Source organism: Podarcis muralis, chromosome 5 (genome assembly GCF_964188315.1).
Source record: "Podarcis muralis chromosome 5, rPodMur119.hap1.1, whole genome shotgun sequence".
In the NCBI taxonomy this organism is placed as follows: Eukaryota; Metazoa; Chordata; class Lepidosauria; order Squamata; family Lacertidae; genus Podarcis; species Podarcis muralis.
This window is the reverse complement of record NC_135659.1, coordinates 4,754,473-4,775,363: the sequence shown is the minus strand read 5'-3', so window position 1 is coordinate 4,775,363 and position 20,891 is coordinate 4,754,473. Positions and strand designations below refer to the sequence as shown.

The 20,891-nt window shown below is 42.6% G+C and overlaps 1 protein-coding gene and 1 pseudogene across 4 annotated transcripts in view; one reads left to right on the top strand and one right to left on the bottom strand.

Annotated features, from left to right (window-relative positions):
* The window catches only part of RABGAP1L (RAB GTPase activating protein 1 like), a 148,507-nt gene that overhangs the window by 39,981 nt on the left and 87,635 nt on the right, over nt 1-20,891 (bottom strand). For 3 of the 4 annotated variants that reach the window (XM_077928208.1, XM_028732327.2, XM_077928207.1), the window contains 2 exons: nt 18,796-18,837; nt 6,726-6,854 (listed from right to left, as the gene is read on the bottom strand). In XM_077928208.1, the coding sequence (XP_077784334.1) occupies nt 6,726-6,854; nt 18,796-18,837 (171 nt within the window). Of the gene's footprint in view, nt 1-6,725; nt 6,855-11,007; nt 11,550-18,795; nt 18,838-20,891 lie in introns of those variants that run through there. The other variant, XM_077928209.1, reaches the window with a different exon arrangement.
* On the top strand, nt 11,426-14,587 carry LOC144327703 (uncharacterized; annotated as a pseudogene).

The following is a 20,891-nucleotide window of genomic DNA, read 5'->3' as shown; positions in this document are numbered from 1 at the left end:
TACCAAAAAACAAGGCCTATTTGTTCAGGAAAAATTTGGTCTGAGGTAGGAACATCCTGACCTGGCAGTCCTACCTCAGACCAAATTTTCTTACCTGAGATTTCACTGCCCCAAACTGAGACCCTGGGGGCAGCCCCCAGTGATGTTGCAGGGAAGCCCCAATGATGTCATTAAGTATAACACTTTAAGTATTAACTGCAGTCCCTGAGAGAATGTCATTCAAATAAAGAACACAAGTCCAACAAATGAGCAACTATATCACTCGTTAGAAATTAAGATGGAAACCAAAGCTAAAGTAGGTGTTTCTAGGCTTGTTGTGAACTGCTCTTGACAACAGCCAATGTTAATGACGCAATTGCCACTCCGTGCTGTATGCATCTCACCAATGCCTATCCATTATACAATTTGTTACTCCTTAACATGCCATAAAACATCCTTGCTTGTTCAGAAACAAAGAAAAGCCATTTAAGAGTTTGTAGCAACATATAACATTAACATTATAATATAACATTAACTTCAACACACAAGATCACCTGTGCAGGTCTACCTGTCTGGCATACAAGGCAATCTGGCAGAAGTGGGGACACTGGCACAAAGTGAAGATTACCTTTTCCAGGCTCTGGTTTAAACAGAAACACACACACACACACACACACACACACACACACATTATTCCGCAAGCTCTGTATTTAAGCCATGAGATGCAAAGGGAGTTTTAGTCCACCAAAGTAAAAACTGCAAGGATCCTCTTTTCCAAACTTTTCCTTTACACACCAACAAGGTTAATTCCCCACTTAAGACACAGGGGGGGGGGGGGAGAGCCAGAAATGCCACTGGGCTAGCAGAATCCCCTTTTGTGAATCAATATCGTTCTGTCTTCAATTCAGATTTTAGTTTAGAAAACTAAACACATTCCCCCTCCCTTTCATCACTCCATTCTTTCCCATCTCCAAAGCGATTTCTCATGCCAATTCCTAGCATTCCCAACTGGATTAAGACAAGAGGGAGCAGGCAGGGGAGCTGCCCTGGAAGTGGAAGGAGGGAGATGCTGGAATGGAATTGGGAACTTTCTAAATCAGTATTTTCGATCAAACAAGTCTCCAATCTGCTTCAAATGAGAATGAGAAATGCTTCCTCTAGTCCAGGTTCCCCAGGCTCCACTCATGTTTCTCAGCACCCCCGTCTGCCATTGTAGATTTCTGCCATCACCCCCTTGGACTCACCTGAGAAGAACAAAAGACCACCCAGGAGTTGCTGTGGGCAGTGGAGGCAGCATGGTTCAGATCCCACCCCTCCTCCTCCTGTGTTCTGGTCACTTCTTCAGCCCTACACCTCATGCCAGGTGCACATGAACACTCACAGCCCCCTCCTCCTCTTGAGCCCAATTATTTTTCTTCCTCTGCATTCCCTCCCACCACTGAGCCCTGGAGACTAAGGTTAACTGGGAGAGGTGGGAAATCAGATCCCCACCCCATGAGAGTATATGCAATGCAGCCAGCCTCCTGGTGGAATAAATCTTGTAAGCTGCATGCACACTTTTTTTAAAGGAGGATCAAGCCCTCCCATTGCCAAGGGCATGAGATCTGGGATCCAGTGCTAAAGACAAGATCTCATGCCACCTGAGCCACGCCCAACAAAGCCCACTGTGGCTCCCATTCAACTGGTCATTATTGGCATATCACTTACGAACCTGAGGATTCCAGAGAGTCATCATGAGTTATAGCCAATTATACACAGCCTCCATGATTTTTTCCTAATCCCTTTTTAAAGACATCGAAGCTAGAGGGTCGTCATGTTTTGTGGCAGAGAATTCCATAAATTAGTTATATACTGTGTGTCCTGAATCTTTTACCAAATAGCTTCTTTAAATGACACTGAATTCAAGGATTATAGCAAAGACAGATTTCCTACCTAATTTCTCCCTAACAAAACTCTCCCAAATAAAATATCATTTCATAAACTTCTATCATGATTCCCCCTTGGTCTGTGTTTTGGTTTTTTTTTAATAAAAAGAACAACATGTTGCCTTTCCTCAGAGAACAATTTGGTACTTATAATACATTAAGGGAACTGCAAGTGCATTGAGAAGCCAAGCAATAGTTATACAGTCATACCTTGGGTTGAATGTGTTTCGGGATGAGGGCGTTCGAGTTGAGCTCCGCGGCAACCCGGAAGTAACGGAGCGTGTTACTTCTGGGTTTCACCACTTGCGCATGTGCAGACGCTCAAAATGATGTCAGCGCATGTGCAGAAGCGGTGAAAAGTGACGCGTGCGTGCGCAGACGTGTCATCACTGGTTACATTTGCTTCTAGATGCAAACGGGGCTCTGGAACGGATCCCGTTCACATCTAGAGCTACCACTGTAGTTCACAAGCCAATTACTCTGTTACAGTCCCAATGGCTTTAGTGAGACACTTTGGAGTAACATGACAGTGGGATGCTGCTTTCAGGGTGCAAAAGGACATATATAGGAGGCCTGTGTCTGCTCTTTCTTTCAGAGTGGTTCCCACTGCCAAAGAGACAAGCTGTATGAGGACACAACTGAGCATGGTGACCATATTGCTGAACTGCACGTAGGCTCTCCCATCCTGCCTTAAATAGCTACTTGTTCTCCTTACTTGGGAGCACAGTGGGTGCAGAATTTGCTCGTTCACCTTTTTTCAACTCCTTGGCTGGTGGCTCCTAGCCCTGGGTTGCAATAGAGAGATCTGCCTCCTTGCTAGAAGGCAAACACCAAGAGGTTGGAAAGAAGCAAACCACAAAGGCTGGCTCATTTGTGATGATAAGTCAGAGCTGTGGTTTGTTTCCTCCCACCTCACCAAATGGTAGAGCAGGTCAGGCACAATTTGAGCAGCATACATACAATGTTGCTCATTTACATTAAGCCATACTTTGCTTTAGATTATAGCTTGCTGTGATATGCAAACCAGATCAATGTGAAACTGAAGCAGCCAAAGTACTTGGGGAACAGATTTAAAGTATGATACTGTGTGACTGTGGGCAGGATTAACTCAAGGAGCCCAGTCAGCAGAAGCCCTGTACAAGGACTTCCATTCATGCTATGGGACTTTCCCCCCTCTCCCTCATGCGCCCCAAAAACCTCAGAACAGCATGCAGAGGGAGGAGAGGGTGAAACATTCTACCTGGCAAACTGAAATTCAACCCAGAGTGTCTGGTCATGAGAATTATTTTTGAGAGCACACCCCCCCCCCCCAATGTCTGAGGTGTTGGTGGTTGAACCGCACTAGAGTATTTGATTTCTGAGAAAGATAATACAGGCGGCAACCATTTTGCGTGCATCCGATTGATGCACAACCACAGACACGTGTGCCATATTTGGCCCCGGAAGGGGGCAGAGGGGTGTGGAACAGGCTTATGCGTGACTGCTGACATGTGCAATGACCCATAACACAACCCATGTAGTAGAAAGAGAACAAAACACATGTCAAATACAAGTACACAGCTTCAGAATTTTATCTCCATGTGAAGAATGAAGTAAATGTTTAATTGTGGTGGCAAACAAAATAGGAAGAAATAAGCTGCTCCAAGAAAATGGCTAGATATGGCCCTCCTTTGTTATTTTGGCAGTTGCTAAGCAACAGGCTTGCCAAGGAATAGCTAAAGCAACATAGCATTAGTATTTTTCTGAAGAAATTGCATGCAAAACTGAGGTGGTAAAGGCAAAAATGGGAAAATAAGCATGCAGAGGGAGGAGATAAGATTAACATATTCAGATAAGATTAACATATTCCAAAAACTTTATCGAATATAAAGTCCCACTTTTCTACAGGAACAGTGACAACATTCCTAGGTAAACCTGGTAAAATACATAATTTAATCAGTACTGAAAATGCAATCACCTCCTCTGCTCATTTAGTCACTATTTTCAGCAATTCAAATGTAATAAAACCAGATTAGCACCTACCAGAATTAAATAGTTATAAAATGTATCCTCATGCACTAACTGTCCTAACATCAACTTTGCTTCCACTGAGGAGTCATCTTTTCCTTTATCCTCAATAACATGACAGTCTCCCAGGCATGCCATTTTGGCTCAAGCAACTCCCCCCTGCTAAAAATTGTATTTGACAACAAATGGCATTTTGACACATTGAAAAGATGGGGGGAAAGTATTAACAGAAATAGCACCAGATCCAGAAGAGTTCCTGAACTTTTGAAACAAGGGGGACTGCAACCTCATACAGTATAGGTTGCCCTCCTACTCTGAGATCTGTTGAACCACCAAACATCAACACCTCCATCTTGTGTAGATGAAGTTAAATAAAAACATAAAGGCGGTGCTTACAAGACTGTCAAGTATAAACTGGACTTTACATCTTTCCTGGAGATGGATGTGGGGAGCTATTAGCCTCCTAAAACATCTCTTATCCTGGGAATGAAGAAGAAGAAGAAGAGTTTGGACTTGATATCCCACCTTTCACTCCCCTTAAGGAGTCTCAAAGCGGCTAACATTCTCCTTTCCCTTCCTCCCCCACAACAAACACTCTGTGAGGTGAGTGGGGCTGAGAGACTTCAGAGAAGTGTGACTGGCCTAAGGTCACCCAGCAGCTGCAGGTGGAGGAGCGGAGAAGCGAACCCGGTTCACCAGATTACGAGACTACCGCTCTTAACCACTACACCACACTGGCTCTCAGTGTGAAATGGGCCTGGAAGCCAGTGTTGTTCTTTAAGCAAATGAAAGATACCTTTCCAACCCCAGGTTCCAGTTAGGAGATCTTGCATTTGCATTCTGAATTAATGGCGGTTTCAGAATCACATGCGAAGGCAGCCCCACATATAATGTGTTATGATAATCTAGCCTAGGGGTTATAATAGAAGAGAAGAAGAAGAGTTTGAATTTGATATCCTGCTTTATCACTACCCTAAGGAGTCTCAAAGTGGCTCACAATCTCCTTTCCCTTCCTCCCCACAACAAACACTCTGTGAGGTGAGTGGGGCTGAGAGACTTCAAAGAAGCGTGACTGGCCCAAGGTCACCCTGCAGCTGCAGGTGGAGGAGTGGGGAAGCAAACCCGGTTCACCAGATTACGAGACTACCGCTCTTAACCACTACACCACACTGGCACCACATGAAACCATGCTCCTCACTGCCTCCTGATGCAGTCTGCTAGCATAGTGAGATCTGACATGTTGTTTATTTGGGAAGAACTTTAGATACATAGCTGCCACTTATGATATTTCCATAATTTGCTGGAAAGGGGGAAATCACAGCACAGGACACATGATCAGTTTTCCCAAACAACTCAAGACGAACTACCAATTATTTTTTGTTTTGTTTTTTACACAATGCAGCCACTAAGGCTATGATCTGAAGTGGAGGAAGAGAAGCAGCTCCTTAATCTATTCTCCTCATACAGTTATGCTTCCACATAATCTCTCTAAGGATTTGGATTCACATAAGGAACAATGTTGTCTCTGGATTGCAGAGCTGCAGTGGGGTGGCTACAGGAACTAAGGATAGGGTAAGCAAAATGTTAAAATTCAGCTACAGTGGTACCTCGGGTTAAGAACTTAATGCATTCTGGTGGTCCGTTCTTAACCTGAGGTACCACTTTAGCTAATGGGGCTTCCCGTTGCTGCACAATTTCTGTTCTCATCCTGAAGCAAATTCTTAAGCCAAGGTACTATTTATGGGTTAGCGGAGTTCGTAACCTGAAGTGTATGTAACCCGAGGTACCACTGTATTCTGTAGTACTTTGCCAATTGCCTGAACTCTGGCAATGTTTCTGGTAAATGGTTTAAATCTTTCTTATTGATCTTGAATCACTACACATTTAAAAAAATGTGAACACTGATATCCTTAACCAAAAAAGTGAACACAGAAACAAAATGGTGTCAAGAAAGTATAAAAATCTCATATACAAACAGTGTATGCAGATCAACAAAATATAAGCGCTAAGCACCATTGCATGGGGGGGGGGGGTGTCAAACCAGCCACATCCATTAGCCAAAGAAGCAGCTGCAACAAGCTTCGCTTTTTATTTTTATGATTACATTTATATACCACTGATCCAACCAAGTTATCTGGGGATCTGAATTAACTAATGAGAGAAAATAAATGAGACAAATCTATCCATTTAAATGTTGTCTCCCATAATAATCAGTACTATCTGGTAAGAGTGTCCTCCCACTGATCTCCAAATTAGAAAGAGAAAGTGTGCCAGTAACCACCCCTCCTGTTGAATGCCTTTCGCCAGGGAACACCTGGGTATAATCTGTAAACATACCCAGACCGTTCTTTGCAGTCAATGTCATACAGCTGCCATTATCAATGGGCTTATGTATGACTGAAAGCTTTTCAATGAAATTACGATTAAGCTATAGAGCCAGATTTCTCAATTATAACCGGCTGTATTATTCAAAGTTCATTGGGGCAGCAGCGGTGGGAAAAATACAGAATATAGAAAAATAATGACCCAACCTAGATTAGGGCTGCCATACGGCAGGCGCCAGTTTGTCCTGGATCTTTGGCAAATAAACTGTAAAAAGCTCAACAACTTTGAGGTTTGTCTAAAGAAAGCTCAACAATTTCGGTGGTTTCCTAAAATACAGTGTCCTGGTTTTTACTTTTTGAAATATGGCAACCCTGAAGATGTTTAGTTTTATCATTAAAAAAAGCTCTCCCATGGATCTTTGATTCAACTGCTAATTCCACTGCAGGGGCCTAATTTTACCTTATTTACAGACAAAATGATAACCCTTACCTTTACATTGCAAGCCTGTTCCATAAGCCTTCTAGCGTTCTCTTCAGCTCTGTACCTCTTGGGCAGCTGTACCCTAAAGAACTTCAAAGCTCCTTCAAAATCAGCTTGCAGAAGATCCTCCTTGGAGGTCTGCAATGAAACACATTGGAGAAGTGGTGTAAGCACAGAAGACAGTCACACTGGCTCTGTTAAGGGCTGTACTCATCATCTATTGAATACATTTAATGGCCTATTGCACTGATGTAAACACAAATCCCTATTTTTTGGGGGGGGGTCTCTTTCTGGGAAGTCAAAAGCATATTTTTAAATATTGCAAACAGATTGATGTGAGTGTCAATATAGAAATTTGCAAAATACTTATAAATAAATAAATAAACAAACAGGCTCTTAACTTTGAGAAGACTTAATTTAAGACAAAGCTCAGCCTCAAAATTTGAAAAACCTTTTAATGTCATTGAGTATCCAGAGCAATTTTCAATTAATCTAGGATAATCAGAAAGTAATTCCAGATCGGAAAGTACAACATGTAGGAAGCCATGAGCAATAGCACATTTTGAGACAGTACGCACTGAAACAGAAATGCAACCCACTGTATCTCAAACAGCTATGAGAGAAAGGAAGAGGAGGCCTCTGATAGAACCATTTGTCTCTGCTGGAGTAACAGTGATCATCTTGTCTTGCCCAGTTGCTTTATGAACACAGACGGAACAAGCCCCAATATCCCCAAACCTCATGAATGTGTGCTGCTAAATAAATTTGGCAAGAGAATTACAGATGGGGTAATGGAAGACAGCTACCTAATTTGTTTTCAATGATAAATCATGATTTCTTTCCAAACTGCCTTCTTTAATCTGCTGACTGCAGCTCTGATTACAAAGAAAGGCAACTTTGTACCTGTACACATAAACAGTAGTGATACTTTAGCTGCCCTATTTCAGCTCAGAAAGCAGCTCTCAAACAAAAAAAGACGCAGAACCAACTAGATTTTGCCTTGCCTGTGATCAGGCATTGAATTCAATGGGATAATTCCTGTTGCCTCAGACTTGCACATTCTCTCCCCAGCCTTGTGGTTCTTACCTTTGCTTCCCATTTCTCAATCAACCATAGTTTGCTTGGTTCAGATTAAATAGCAAACTATGGTTGTTGTTGTTGGTGGTGGTGGTGGTGGTGGTGTTTTAAAAAAAGGAAGAAACAGTAGGAATCACATGATACTCAGAAGCACATGATACTGAGACTCCTCAGGGTTTGGTCACATAATGCCAACCTGTGGTTTACCATAATGTGCAGGCAGGTTGTAATTGCAATGTCTTAAATTTTCTGGCTTTTTTTTTTCTTAAATAGAGTTGTTAATAATAATGTCTATGAATGTTAGAGAGAATGGGCCTATATCAGTTAATACATCCATGGAATTATTTTGAGCACCAACAAAATTAGCCTGAAGTGTATAATATTTGAATGTTCTTTCTCCCTCTCTCTTTTATACATATCAGGAACACTAGAAAATCTCTGGTATGTATTTGAAAAGCAACAGTATCAGGCTGCAGGTATAGTGGTAAAAACCTACAATATTCAGGATATATTTTCGTGCACAACACCAACTTTGTGGCTCTCTTAGTGGGAAGTGTATGGCGATAGAATTGGGGGGGGGGAGAAATTACCCCATGTAGAAAACCTAAATTGAATGACTGGACTGCCAGGCTGAACATTTACAGGGATCCCTGGAACTGGCTGGTAGTGGTGGGGTAGCACAAGTTTTTAACTGAGCCCCAAAATCCCATTTAAAAGTCCTAGAAGTGCCTGGCATGATACTTCATAATTTGTATGTGAAAAACATAAACTTTGGAGCATGTAAAATACTGGAGATGTGATACTGAGATAGCAGGTTTCATGTATATCTGACTGTATTGCTTCAAGATTACAGTTTTTTTCAGCTGATCAAGGAAGCCACAAGTGAACCACCACAAAATCTTTTATATGCAATCTATTTTTTGAGAATGTCAAGAAATCTGATGGAATTATATGGTTGATAAGGGGAGGATCTTTAACTATTACCTTTCACAGAAATTTAGTAGTTATAGGATGAGTGCAGGAGACACCAGAAACTCACTAAATGAGGGAGGGGTAGCAATAAGCCAGCAATTCCTGCCCACTGTACTGGAATCAATGTTATTTAAGGCTTGTGAAATGGACACCAAAATGACAGAACAACATAAGCAAGTGCAAAGCTATAGAGACTGGGACAAAACCCCTAGATTCACAATTGCTTTAATGGGCTCTAAAATAATGGTTAAATGCTTCAGAAAGGTGGTGTGACAGTGGAAAGCTGACTGAAAGCATCAACACAGAGGACTGAAAGAGTGAAAGGGAGATAGGACCAGAGGACAGGAACTATTAGGGAAAGGACTAAAAGAGAACAACATAACATGCACCCATGGCATGACTGCGTTTAGAATACGGTGTCCGGCTCTGGTTGCCCCATTTCCAAAAGGCATCACAGAACTGGGAAAAGTCCAGAAAAAAGGAAACTATAATGATAAATGTTAGGGTATCTTCACTATGAGGAGAAAATATAGAGGTTGGTGATTAGAATGTGCACAAGGTGGAATATGACAGATGTTTACAAAATTACGGATGGTGCCTAAAGGTTGTAATCCAGTGAAATTTATTGATGTCTCAGATAAGAAAATAGAGCATAGATGGAATGATGGCTGCTAGCTTAAGTGGCTTTTAAAAAAATGCAGGACAATTTTCCCTTATCTTTCTGCAGCTCTTCATTATGATAGCTCAATGGAATCACCATGTCCAGAGGCAACATCCCTCAAATAAGACCTGAATGGGAGATACTGTGGACCAACTGTAGAAGCTTGTGAGCTGCTAGAGGCTCCTGGTGGTCGCTGTTGGAAACTGAACATTAGCCTAGACAGGCCTCTGGCTGACAGTCTGGTTTTACATTCTTATGAAGATTATTGAGGTTCTTCCCCTAGATTTACAAGGTTGTTGAATCGCACCAAGAAATGCAACATCAAATCTCACATTTTAAATGCTGACGAAGTTTGTTGAGGGAAGCTGTTGAGGTAAACAAAACATTCCAGGTTCCACCCACAGGTGATGGTATCTGATCTGCTGAATTTGTATTCATATACATTATTATTATTATTATTTTGTAGACGACTAAGTTGCAGCTAGTAATGTGTGTCCTTTTTCAACCTGGTATACATCATATTGACAATACTTGTGGCAAAACAGATTCTTAAATATTTTCAGGACAGACAAAGCAGCAGAGGTGCTCTTCTATGTAACATAAATTAGTGCATGAAATAATGAAATTTTGAAACCAATGAAAGTCTTAGGCATCTGATGGATTATAAACCAGACAATTAAAAATTGCAACACCATCAAGCCTGGATATACATACTGAGAGTCAAAAACAGAGAGCTTATGGGTTTTGTTTTGGCTTGATTATTTTTTAATATACTGTAAAGATGATTTAATGTCATTTGGGCAGAGTATAAAGTAAACTGATGGAATAGATACTTGTGGTGCTAAGAATTAATATCTAGATGAACTAAAATAATTTTAGGGATAAGTTTGGATCAATCAAACCTGTACGATTTGCCTGTCATTTGCAGTTCTGAAGGTTGTATGTCTTAACTTCAGGTTACATGGACATGGTTAATTTGTTCTAATTGTTAAGAGAACATTTTTAAATAATTTCAGATCAAAAATTTCAACTTATCTCTTCCTACCAGCCCTATTCTCATAATCAATGATACAAACATTTGATTTGCACTGTTACTGCTTACTAAGAATGTAGAAAAGATAGTTTGCACCTTAGTAATATGGCAGAATAGATCATGCTGATGCTAATAATGATGCTGATAACATCTGCAAATTGCAAAGGCCAACAGCTAGTACAATGAATTTGATGAGGTTTAAAAATAATGGTGGTAATAATAATAATAATAATAATAATAATAATAATAATAATATCAAGTCTTAAACATTTGAGGGTGCTAGAAAATCCACTGGAAAATCAGATTCAACTGTGACAACATCGGCAAGAAGAGGGGAGGCAATTTTCGACTCAAAAGGTAATCTAAGCCAGTTCCCCAGCCCGGTGTCTATAAGGAAGATGACCAAGAGTCATTATGTCCTAAATGCACTGCATAAAATAGGGTTACCCTCATGCAACCACCCATGAAATGGATCCTTTGAGACAGCTGAGTGTTAATAAGAATGGAAGATTTGCTATGCGTCTATTTCTAGAAAACCAGAATCTCACCGCAAGAAGCCGGGGAACAAATAGGCGATGCCCCATTCCCAGAAGTTCCAGCACTCGACAGGCATACTCATTCACAAGCTTGCTTCTTTCATCATGTATATCCTGGGACTTTCTGATGGGTGGTGCAAGCTTGGGAGCTGGGGTTGGGCAAGGCACCCCTTCTTCCATCAGCAAAAAACAGCAAGTATCCAGAGTGAGAAGCACTGTTCCCTTAAGCCACAATTTCACACGGTTGTTATTATCGGAGCCAGCTTTAGGTCTCTGAAAGACCAATACATTTACTGTCTACACCAGGGACTTTCAGGTACAGGCTCAAAAAACAGAAAACATATTTGCTGAAAAGCACAGAAGAAGCTGGCAATTCAAAAAAGACAAAAACTTAAAGAGATGGATCTAAAAATGTCTGAAAACAGGGGAAATGGCAGAGAATGATGCAGAAAAAAGGCTGCGATGGCCCAGCCTGCCTGTGAATGTGTGTAAGAGCAGACAGGAGCAGCAGCAAGAGCAAAAAGCTCAGGCCAGTTGTAAAGCTGCAAAGAGAAAAAGGATGAGCTCATTGCAATCCTAGATTCGTGACAAGCGTGTCTAAGCTGCTGCTGCCGCCTCTCACTGTGAATCAGTAATGAAGGGGTGGAAAAGGAGGGGGAAGGGAGAGGCGGAGGTAGATGAATGAGCATGCAGAGGGTGTCTCAGAGGAGAATGCTGTAATAAGAAGCCAATAGTGAGCTCTTGGACAGATGAGCTCCCCTCCCAATCCACCTTCCGTCTACATTAGTCTGACAGCTACCCAAGCCTGCAGACACATTGTAGTCTCAGTGTCTCTTGCTTGGAAGAAGTCAGACTGATAGCCACCCAAAATACTGGCATCAATAAATATCTGCTTTCAAATAAAGATTCGATCCTGCCTAGGCATACCAAAGCGGAGGGAGAGGAAGGGAGGGGAAACCCATCGGTCCCGCCCAGATTGCTGTACGAATGCAAGACCAATGGAAGAACAAAACAGCTGGGCGCTACTGACGCATGATCATCTGAAATGGTATAGACTGTATTCCTATTCTCTGTACAGCACTAAGTTGCAGCTTCCATGGTGGAAAAGCTTCAGAGCAGCTGTGTGTGGGGAAATGGAGAACTGCTCTAAAAACATAAAATAAACATACTGGGTAAAAGGAGCAATACTGATTGGAAAATGTTGAGTACTTAACTTCAAAGGATAGTTTCATTGTATATGCAAATATTATTAGCATACGGGACATTTAACCCACATTTCACAATACTGATTTTTTTTCTGAAATTGCTAAACATTCAGATGTAAATCTAATTAACAAATTTAAAGTGCCAGATTATTTAGACTTCATTTTCTTTTCTTCATAGTAGATAATCTGTTGTCTATAAAGACATTATATTTGTAGTCACCTTGTTTTTAACAACATCTGTATTTAACAACATCTGTATTTAAAGAGCCTATGGCCTGTCGATAACCCATGAGCCACATACTGTATTACATGCCCATATTGTCATGTCACAGATTTCATTGTAGCTGGGATAAAATCAGATGTCTCTGTCTCCTAAACAAAGATTCTGCTTGATTTGCTTATATTAGCCATGACCCAGACACACACACACACACACACACACACACACACACACACACACAATCACCATGACCATGTGTGCCATAATTTACCAAGAATTCACCTCAATAAGGGGAATGCTGGATTCCTCATATGAAACTGGTTTTACATATATTCTGGGTGGTGAGTGGACTTTTTTAATTTAAAAAAACCACCCCTCCAACCAGCCCTGCCCCAATTTGGGGGGAAAAGATACACCACCATCATGTGACTAAAGAAGAACATCTAAAACAAAGGTTTATCAACAAGGAGAAATTATTTAGTTAAAGTATATTAAATCCAGCATATCGCTGAAGACAAACATAGATGAAGACTGGTAATTTTCTGGAATGGAGCAGAAATTATCTTATCAAAGAGTGATTACAAAAAGCAGTATGGGTATAGCACAAGATCAGATAACCATAAACACCTACATGCAACAACTCTTCAGAAAACAGTGTTTTGAATTTGCTGATTATTGTAAATGAATTTTTCACTATAGTTCTGTCTAATTTGACCATATAATTCTTGATTCCATTCCTAAGCTTCATGCCATTGCTAATAGGATAAAATCACAACAATTCTACTTATATCAAGGCAGCAGGCAGGTCTGTTCTCTTCCCTAGCTTACTGTTCAGCAAAACCCCAGACTTAAAGGATTAAAATGTAAAGACTCTGAACATAAACTTGCCCTATGTGATTAAGATGCCATTCTATTTCTTGTTGACCCTGAAACTTCATTAAAATAATAACCCGCCCTTCACCCTAAGATTGCAGGCCAGGCTGCAACCATTAAAACATAATGGTAAAGGTAAAGGTAAAGGTACCCCTGCCCGTACGGGCCAGTCGTGTCCGACTCTGGGGTTGTGCGCCCATCTCGCTTAAGAGGCCGGGGGCCAGCGCTGTCCGGAGACACTTCCGGGTCACGTGGCCAGCGTGACAAAGCTGCATCTGGCGAGCCAGCGCAGCACACGGAAACACCGTTTACCTTCCCGCTAGTAAGCGGTCCCTATTTATCTATTTGCACCCGGGGGTGCTTTCGAACTGCTAGGTTGGCAGGCGCTGGGACCGAGCAACGGGAGCGCACCCCGCTGCGGGAATTCGAACCGCCGACCTAGGGGCTGAGGTTTTACCCACAGCGCCACCCGTGTCCCAAAACACAATGTTAAAAACAGTTTAAAACCACTGTGAATAAAGATCCTCTCATCCATGACCTGATTATGGATGAGAATGCCGATCTGGCCTGCATCACTGAGACCTGGGTGGATGAGCAGGGTAGAGTTGGTCTCACCCAGATGTGCCCACCTCAGTACTCAGTGCAGCATCAGGCAAGACTTGAGGGTTGGGTAGGGAGAGCTGTTGTTGTCTATAGAGATATTCTCTCTCTCTCTCCCTGTCCAGTCCGGGGCGGGAAGGAATAGAGTGTGTGTTCCTGGCATTGAGCAATCGGGACAGATTAGGGATTCTACTGGTTTACCACCCGCCTTGCTGCCCAGCAGTCTCCCTGCCTAAGCTGACAGAGCTGGTCCTGGAGGCAGTGCTGAAGACTCCGAGACTGTTGGTTCTGGGGGGCTTCAACATCCATGCTGAGGCAACTGGCTCTGGGGTGGCTCAGGACTTCATGGCTACCATGATGACCATGGGGCTGTCCCAATATGTCAACGGCTCAACACACGTGGCAAGCCACACTCTGGACCTTATTTTCTCAACTGGGCAGGAAGAGGGTGATCTGAGGGATATTGACATCAGTCCCTTATCATGGTGAGATCACTTCCTGATGACCTTTAGGCTCTCAGCACCTTTTCCCCTCTGCAGAGGCAGGGGACCTATTAGGATGGTCTGCCCTCAGAGACTGATAAGAGTCAATGGGCTTCCAGACAGCTCTGGGGGATTTCCCTCCCGATAGGACTGGTGCTCCTGCTGAAACTCTGGCTGACCCTCTGGAACAACCAAATGACTCAGGCCAGTGACACAATCACTGGAACACGAGTGGAGGAAAAATCCGGTTGAATGCAATCGAACACTTGAGGGCTCATCATCAAGTCTACCTAGTGGCAGTGAAGGCTGAAAAGAAGAACTACTTTGCTTCCTCCATTGCATCCTCATTGTGCCATCCAGCAGAGCTTTTCTGGGTAATGCGGAGGCCAGTTACAGTCTGGCTCAAAGGAGGTGGTAGAACTAACAGCAGCTCACTGATACTTGTTTGCAAAGCATTTTGAGGATAAAATTGCTTGCATCCATCGCAGCCTTGCCTCTGCTGTTACAGCAGATGAATCTCAAGGGGTGTCTAGAGCACAGTCTAGACCTGTTGTGTTGTACGAGTTTCGGTTGGTAAGGCTCAATAATGAAGACAAGAGAATGTCCACCACCCTGTGCCAACATCCTATTTCGATTACAAACTGAACTCAAGCACCCAAGTTCACTAATAGAAAGGATGGTAAAAAAAATAATTTAAACCTATACCCCACAAACTAGGAGGCAATTAGGGGGGGGGGGTGATGGTGAGAGCAAGAAGAGGAAACTTCAAGCATGGAGAGGAAGAATAAACCATCTTCTTCAAGGCCATAACAATTTATAGTAAGTATGCTGGAGGGGGGAGGAGATCAGAGATCAGGGATGGTGGGCTGCATGATGTTAAGTTAGGAAAACTCCCCATTCCATTTACCACTTTCCAAATGCCTCCCACACCAATCTGCTATATATCTATAACACTCTCAGATTTTGATGGTAGTGGGAAGACTCTGTACATGAATCACACTTGCGCTCTGATTTCTCAAACAGCCTCCACAAGGTACAGAGTTCCTGGGTGAATGACTGAGCTTAAAATATAAAACTGGATCTCAGGAAAGGTTTACATATACTATCACCTTAAAAACTTATTTGGTGGCACAGTCTTTAGTAACTTCATCAGTTAGGAACACAGGAAGCTGCCTTGGTTCATTAACGTCAGTATGATCTACATCAGCATCTCCCAATGTGTGTGTGTCATGTGCAGGTGTGTCACAGGGTTTTTAGGCAAACCCCAAATACTTACTGTGTGTAATCCTTAACTGGTATGATAAAAACCTCTTAAAAGCTTTTTGTTTTGTTGCGACATTATGCTGCATTGTCATTTATAACCAAACATCAGAATCACTCAAGTCTTCATTTTAATACTTGAGAGCTGCTCCTTAGAGAAGACCTAAGGTCCAAACTTCACATGACAGTAAGTTCGAGGGCTTCCAGTCAGAATGAACTCAGGCTTGCAAGAGAGGTTAAAAATAATTTTGAAAGGTTTCTTTGGCTATGTTGAAACAAGAGGAAGAACAAGCAAGTGGTAAGTCCCTTGCATGGAGAAGATGGAGAAATGCTATTGGCTAACAGAGAGAAGACAGAACTGCTCAACACTTACTCTGCCTGTCGTCAGCCAACAGGAAAGCAATGCCCAATCTTGTGATGCAAGGAGGGAGCTGCAGCCCAAGATAGGAAAAGAGGCAGTAAGGGAACACCTGACTACTTTAAATGAATTCAAATCTCCAGGGCCTGGTGAACTGCACCTAAGGGTACTAAAGGAGCTTGCAGATGAAATCTCAGCGTCTCTGTCTATAATCTTTGAGCATTCTTGAAGAACAGATAAGGTCCCTGTGGACTGGAGGCAGGCAAATGTTGGCTCCATATTCGGGGGGGGGGGGGGGGAGAGAGAAGGCCCAGGTAACTACTGACCAGTGAGCTTGACATAGATACAAGAAATGGCCCTAGAACACATAATTAAACAGTCTGTGAGCACTTAGGAAACAATGCTGTGTTTACCAAGACTCAGAATGGGTTTCTCAAAAACAAGTCATGCCAGACGAATCACAAGTTTAGTAGATCAGGGAAATGCTGTGGATGTAGTGTATCTTGATTTCAGTAAGGCTTTTGACAAAGTTCCCCATGATATTATTTTGGAGAAACTGATAAAATGTGGACTGAATGAAGTAACAGGTGAATTGGTAGCTGGTTGACTGAACCCAAAGAGTGCTCACTAACAGTTCCCTGTCATCCTGGGGAAAAGTGACAAGTGGGGTGCCACAGAGTTCTGTCCTGGGCCCATTGTTGTTCAACACCTTTATAAATGACTTGGATGACACCAAACTGGAAGGGGCAGCCAATGCCACAGAAGACCGTATTGGAATTCAAGATGACCTTAACATTTTTCTTCCTCTTTTTTCTGTTTCTGTTTTTATTGGTTTATTTTTACTGTATTGCATTGCATTATGAAAAGCCTTAATAAAATTTATTAATATTACTTTTCTTTTTAAAGGAATGTCCTCCATAATGATTTGGCATAAATGGACATTTGTCTTGTAGCGAATTTATGTTTGAAGACCCCGATGAAGGACATTCTGCCCACCTTTCCTTTCTCCACTGACAACTTGGGGGGGAGGGCTGTGGGTTACAACAACATCATCCACCACCTCACATATGTTTAGGGCTTCCTTTCCCCAACCTAAAGAGTTACATGTAAACTGAGCTTTTTGTCTGCTAAAGTGAGGGCAGGGGGCATCTGCTATTCTTGTTCTGTCTGTGGCTCCCTGCACACACACACACACACACACACACACACACACACACACACACCCAACGCTTCCTTGCCAGTTTCCTGGAGTGATGTTTTCAGTTATTTTTCAGGTGGTCTCTTTTCAAGGATCATTTATGGGTTGAAGAATTGTCTGCCCTGCCAGTTAGTCCGGGGAGAGGGATGACTCCTCCCCTCGTAAAGTACCCTACCTGAACCTCCAGTAGGAAATGTCACCCCTATCAGGAATATCCCCTATAAGGATCTTGAAACAGACATTCACAGCAAAACAAATTTTCATTTTCTCAAAGCACCTTTGTCATGGCACATGGCACTCTGCTTATATCTCAGTCTCCTTGTGCTGACTACCACTTCAAAAAGGCACTGGAGGGTGAACTGAAAGCAGGACACTGATACACTTATTCCATACACCTGCTCATTCAATATAGTATTTCATTCTATCTAGTGCCCAGCTAGATGCAACAGCTCTCATCCCCATAACACACAACAGCCTTGCTGATCACTATACAGTGGTACCTCGGGTTAAGTACTTAATTCGTTCCGGAGGTCCGTACTTAACCTGAAACTGTTCTTAACCTGAAGCACCACTTTAGCTAATGGGGCCCCCTGCTGCTGCCGCGCCACCGCAGCACGATTTCTGTTCTCATCCTGAAGCAAAGTTCTTAACCTGAAGCACTATTTCTGGGTTAGCGAAGTCTGTAACTTGAAGCGTATGTAACCCGAGGTACCACTGTCCAGTGGTACCTCTGGATGCGAACGGGATCCGTTCCGGAGCCACATTCGCACCCAGAAGCGAACGCAACCCGCGTCCACGCATCTGCGGGTCATGATTCACTGCATCCGCGCATGCAAATGACGTCATTTTTACAGTCTGCGCATGCGCAAGCGGCGAAACCCAGAAGTAACACGCTCTGTTATTCGGGAAAATACTTATCCCGAAGCTACTTCAACCCGAGGTATGACTATAGTCACCCAGGGGGAAATGCATATAATATAGTGCTTGTTCCCAAAAAAAGCCAGCCAAGGCCCCCAACCAAGGACATAGCAACGGAGATCTCACTTTGCTCTACAATTGCTACTACTTCCTTTCGACCTCCCCAGTATGAACAGCAATGCTTGTCTTCTAAGAGACCTTCAAGAGTTGCAAGGGGCACCTTATCACTTTCAGTCAGGCCAGCAGCTTCTTTTGTAGGGGGAAAGGCCAAATTACTATAGCTCCTCTCTGATACAGAATACTTCATATACCTATTTGCCTTCATAATCCTTTCATGCCAAGAATTAGTTTTATAAAATAATTGTTGCTAACACTGAAGTTTCCTATAATACGAGAACTAGCTTCTGATTCAAATCCCTGTAATGGAATAGACTGCCTGATATAAAACATCTATGAACTGTATGGGCAGGCTTCGAACAGCCACCTAGCTATGGTGAATAAAAACTACCTCCAAATCACAAGGCAGGAAAGCTTTTATAAATTGGCAGGGAGGCTATCAAGGAGCAACAAATGACAACACAGACATATGTGGTCAGATAGGCTAGTAAAGTTGTTGTAATTTTTGTCAAGTTACTTGTAAGGCTATGTGTGGACATAAAACCTGGAATAACACAAAAATGACTTACCTTTAGGAGAGCCAGTGCTACATTAAAGATTACATTCAGACCCTGAAAAAGAGAAATAAATGGTATTGATCCTGTTTATAAATTTTAAAAACAGGAACACCCCAAAACACAAATATTTAAGAACTACTTCTGTGACCAAGCAAAATTAACACAAACATCAAATCAAGCAGCAAAACTGTTCCTAGGCTATTATCATCACTCTACAGCTAAGTCATTATGGCTTACCTGTGAAAAAGGTATTTGTGAATACAAAACTAACACATTAAGGAGAAGTCTAGAGTCTAGACTAAATAACTCTTCTTATCTAGTTTTCTGCATATAGGGTCATTTGTTTATCATTCTGTTGTGTGATCCCCACTTTTAGTTTAAAGCAGAACAGCTCAGGGACAGTATTTTTGCTTCATCTGGTGTTTATTTTCAAGGAAGGGTGGATTAATAGTATGTATGTATGTATGTTGTCTTTGTCCATGGAGTTTTCTTGGCAAGGATACTGGAGTGGCTTGCCGGTTCCTCCTCCAGGTGGATCACGTTTGGTCGAGGTTACCAGCATGAGTTTGACCAAACTGCGGGAAGTAGTGGAGGACAGAGGTGCCTGGCGGGCTCTGGTCCATGGGGTCACGAAAAGTCGGACACGACTAAACAACAACAACAAATGTATGTATGTATGTATGTATGTATGTATGTATAAATAAAGAAAGAAAGAAAGAAAGTGATGCTAGAGTTTTGCACAAGCACTCACATATGTTAGGCTCACATGGCTCCTCCTCCCCATATGACCCATGATCAGAAACATAAAACTGCAGTGAGTGGCAATTCAGAGTTTGCCCTGAAACCAGGACTGCTAACTATGATTTGCTGCTAAGTGTGATTAGAATATTCCAATGGCAGAGTGCAGAGGGGAGAGGAAGTAAGTGACCTCAAGGCTCATGATTTAGCAGCCAGCTCTAGTAACTTACAAATGGTACTGGCCACAGTCTGGTACAAAATTAAACATGCTAAAGTTGTACTCATTTAAACAGGGCACAAATACAAAAGGAATATTTTTTAATCATATAGTGTAAGCAAACCAAATTTCATCCACTAGATGTCAGAATTGTAACAGTAATTAAACTCCAATAGCCAGCAACAGTTACATTACATATCCTGAACATAATGTGTCATAGGTCTTTACATACAGTACAACAGGGGTCGGCAAGGTTTACCTCGCCTCACTCCAGCGGAGATCCCTCTGTGAGCCAGAATGCACGCATTTTTCCGATGCCGGCGTCTGCGCAGAAGCGATTTCCAGCATCTGCACATGCACAGATGTGATTTCCGGCACTGTGGAAGCGAGTCCCCGCACCGCACTGCGTCGGTTTAGCGCAGCACGCGGGGACTCACCGAGCACGGGGCTCGGTTCAGGGGCAGCTTGTGGGCTGGTTAAATGATTCCCGTGGGCCACTTGTGGCCCATGGGCCTTAGGTTGCCGACCCCTGCAGTACAAGATGTTGAATGATAATGGCTCAATTCAAACATAAAACCAAATCATGGTTTGGTGATCAGCATTGTCGCTGTGGGATCACACATTCCCTCTTCCTACCTGTGTGGAAGCCTTAGTCATAGTCTACTGGGCCATACAAATTGGTAAAACACACTTCAATCAATGCCCAAGCATTATTTCTCTGGGCTGTTACAAACATGTAACGTGGCCAATCCCTACCCTATCCACTCCCCCAAAACGACCTTGTACATTTTGAAAACTGCAGAATGGGTTGGTATCCTCGTAACTACTTAGGTCTCTTTGTTAAAGCTCCTTAGATTTCTGTTTGTCACTTTCGTTTAATTAATATAGTTTGTGCTGCTGCTTTAGGCTATATGCACAAATCAGACACAAACGCCCTTTAGACATTAGATTTTGAGGAAAGGGTTCAATGCCAGTTCTTCTACATACTAGGTTCATTTGTAGGGCGGGGCAATGTCAGTTTTTCACCACACCAATGTTATATCACCACACCAACCAAACACCGCAGCCTGGTGTTACACCACAATGTCAAAACAACAAGCTGCATTGGCCCCAGCCAGTATGAGGACCAGAGCGATGACAGCTCCACCCAGCA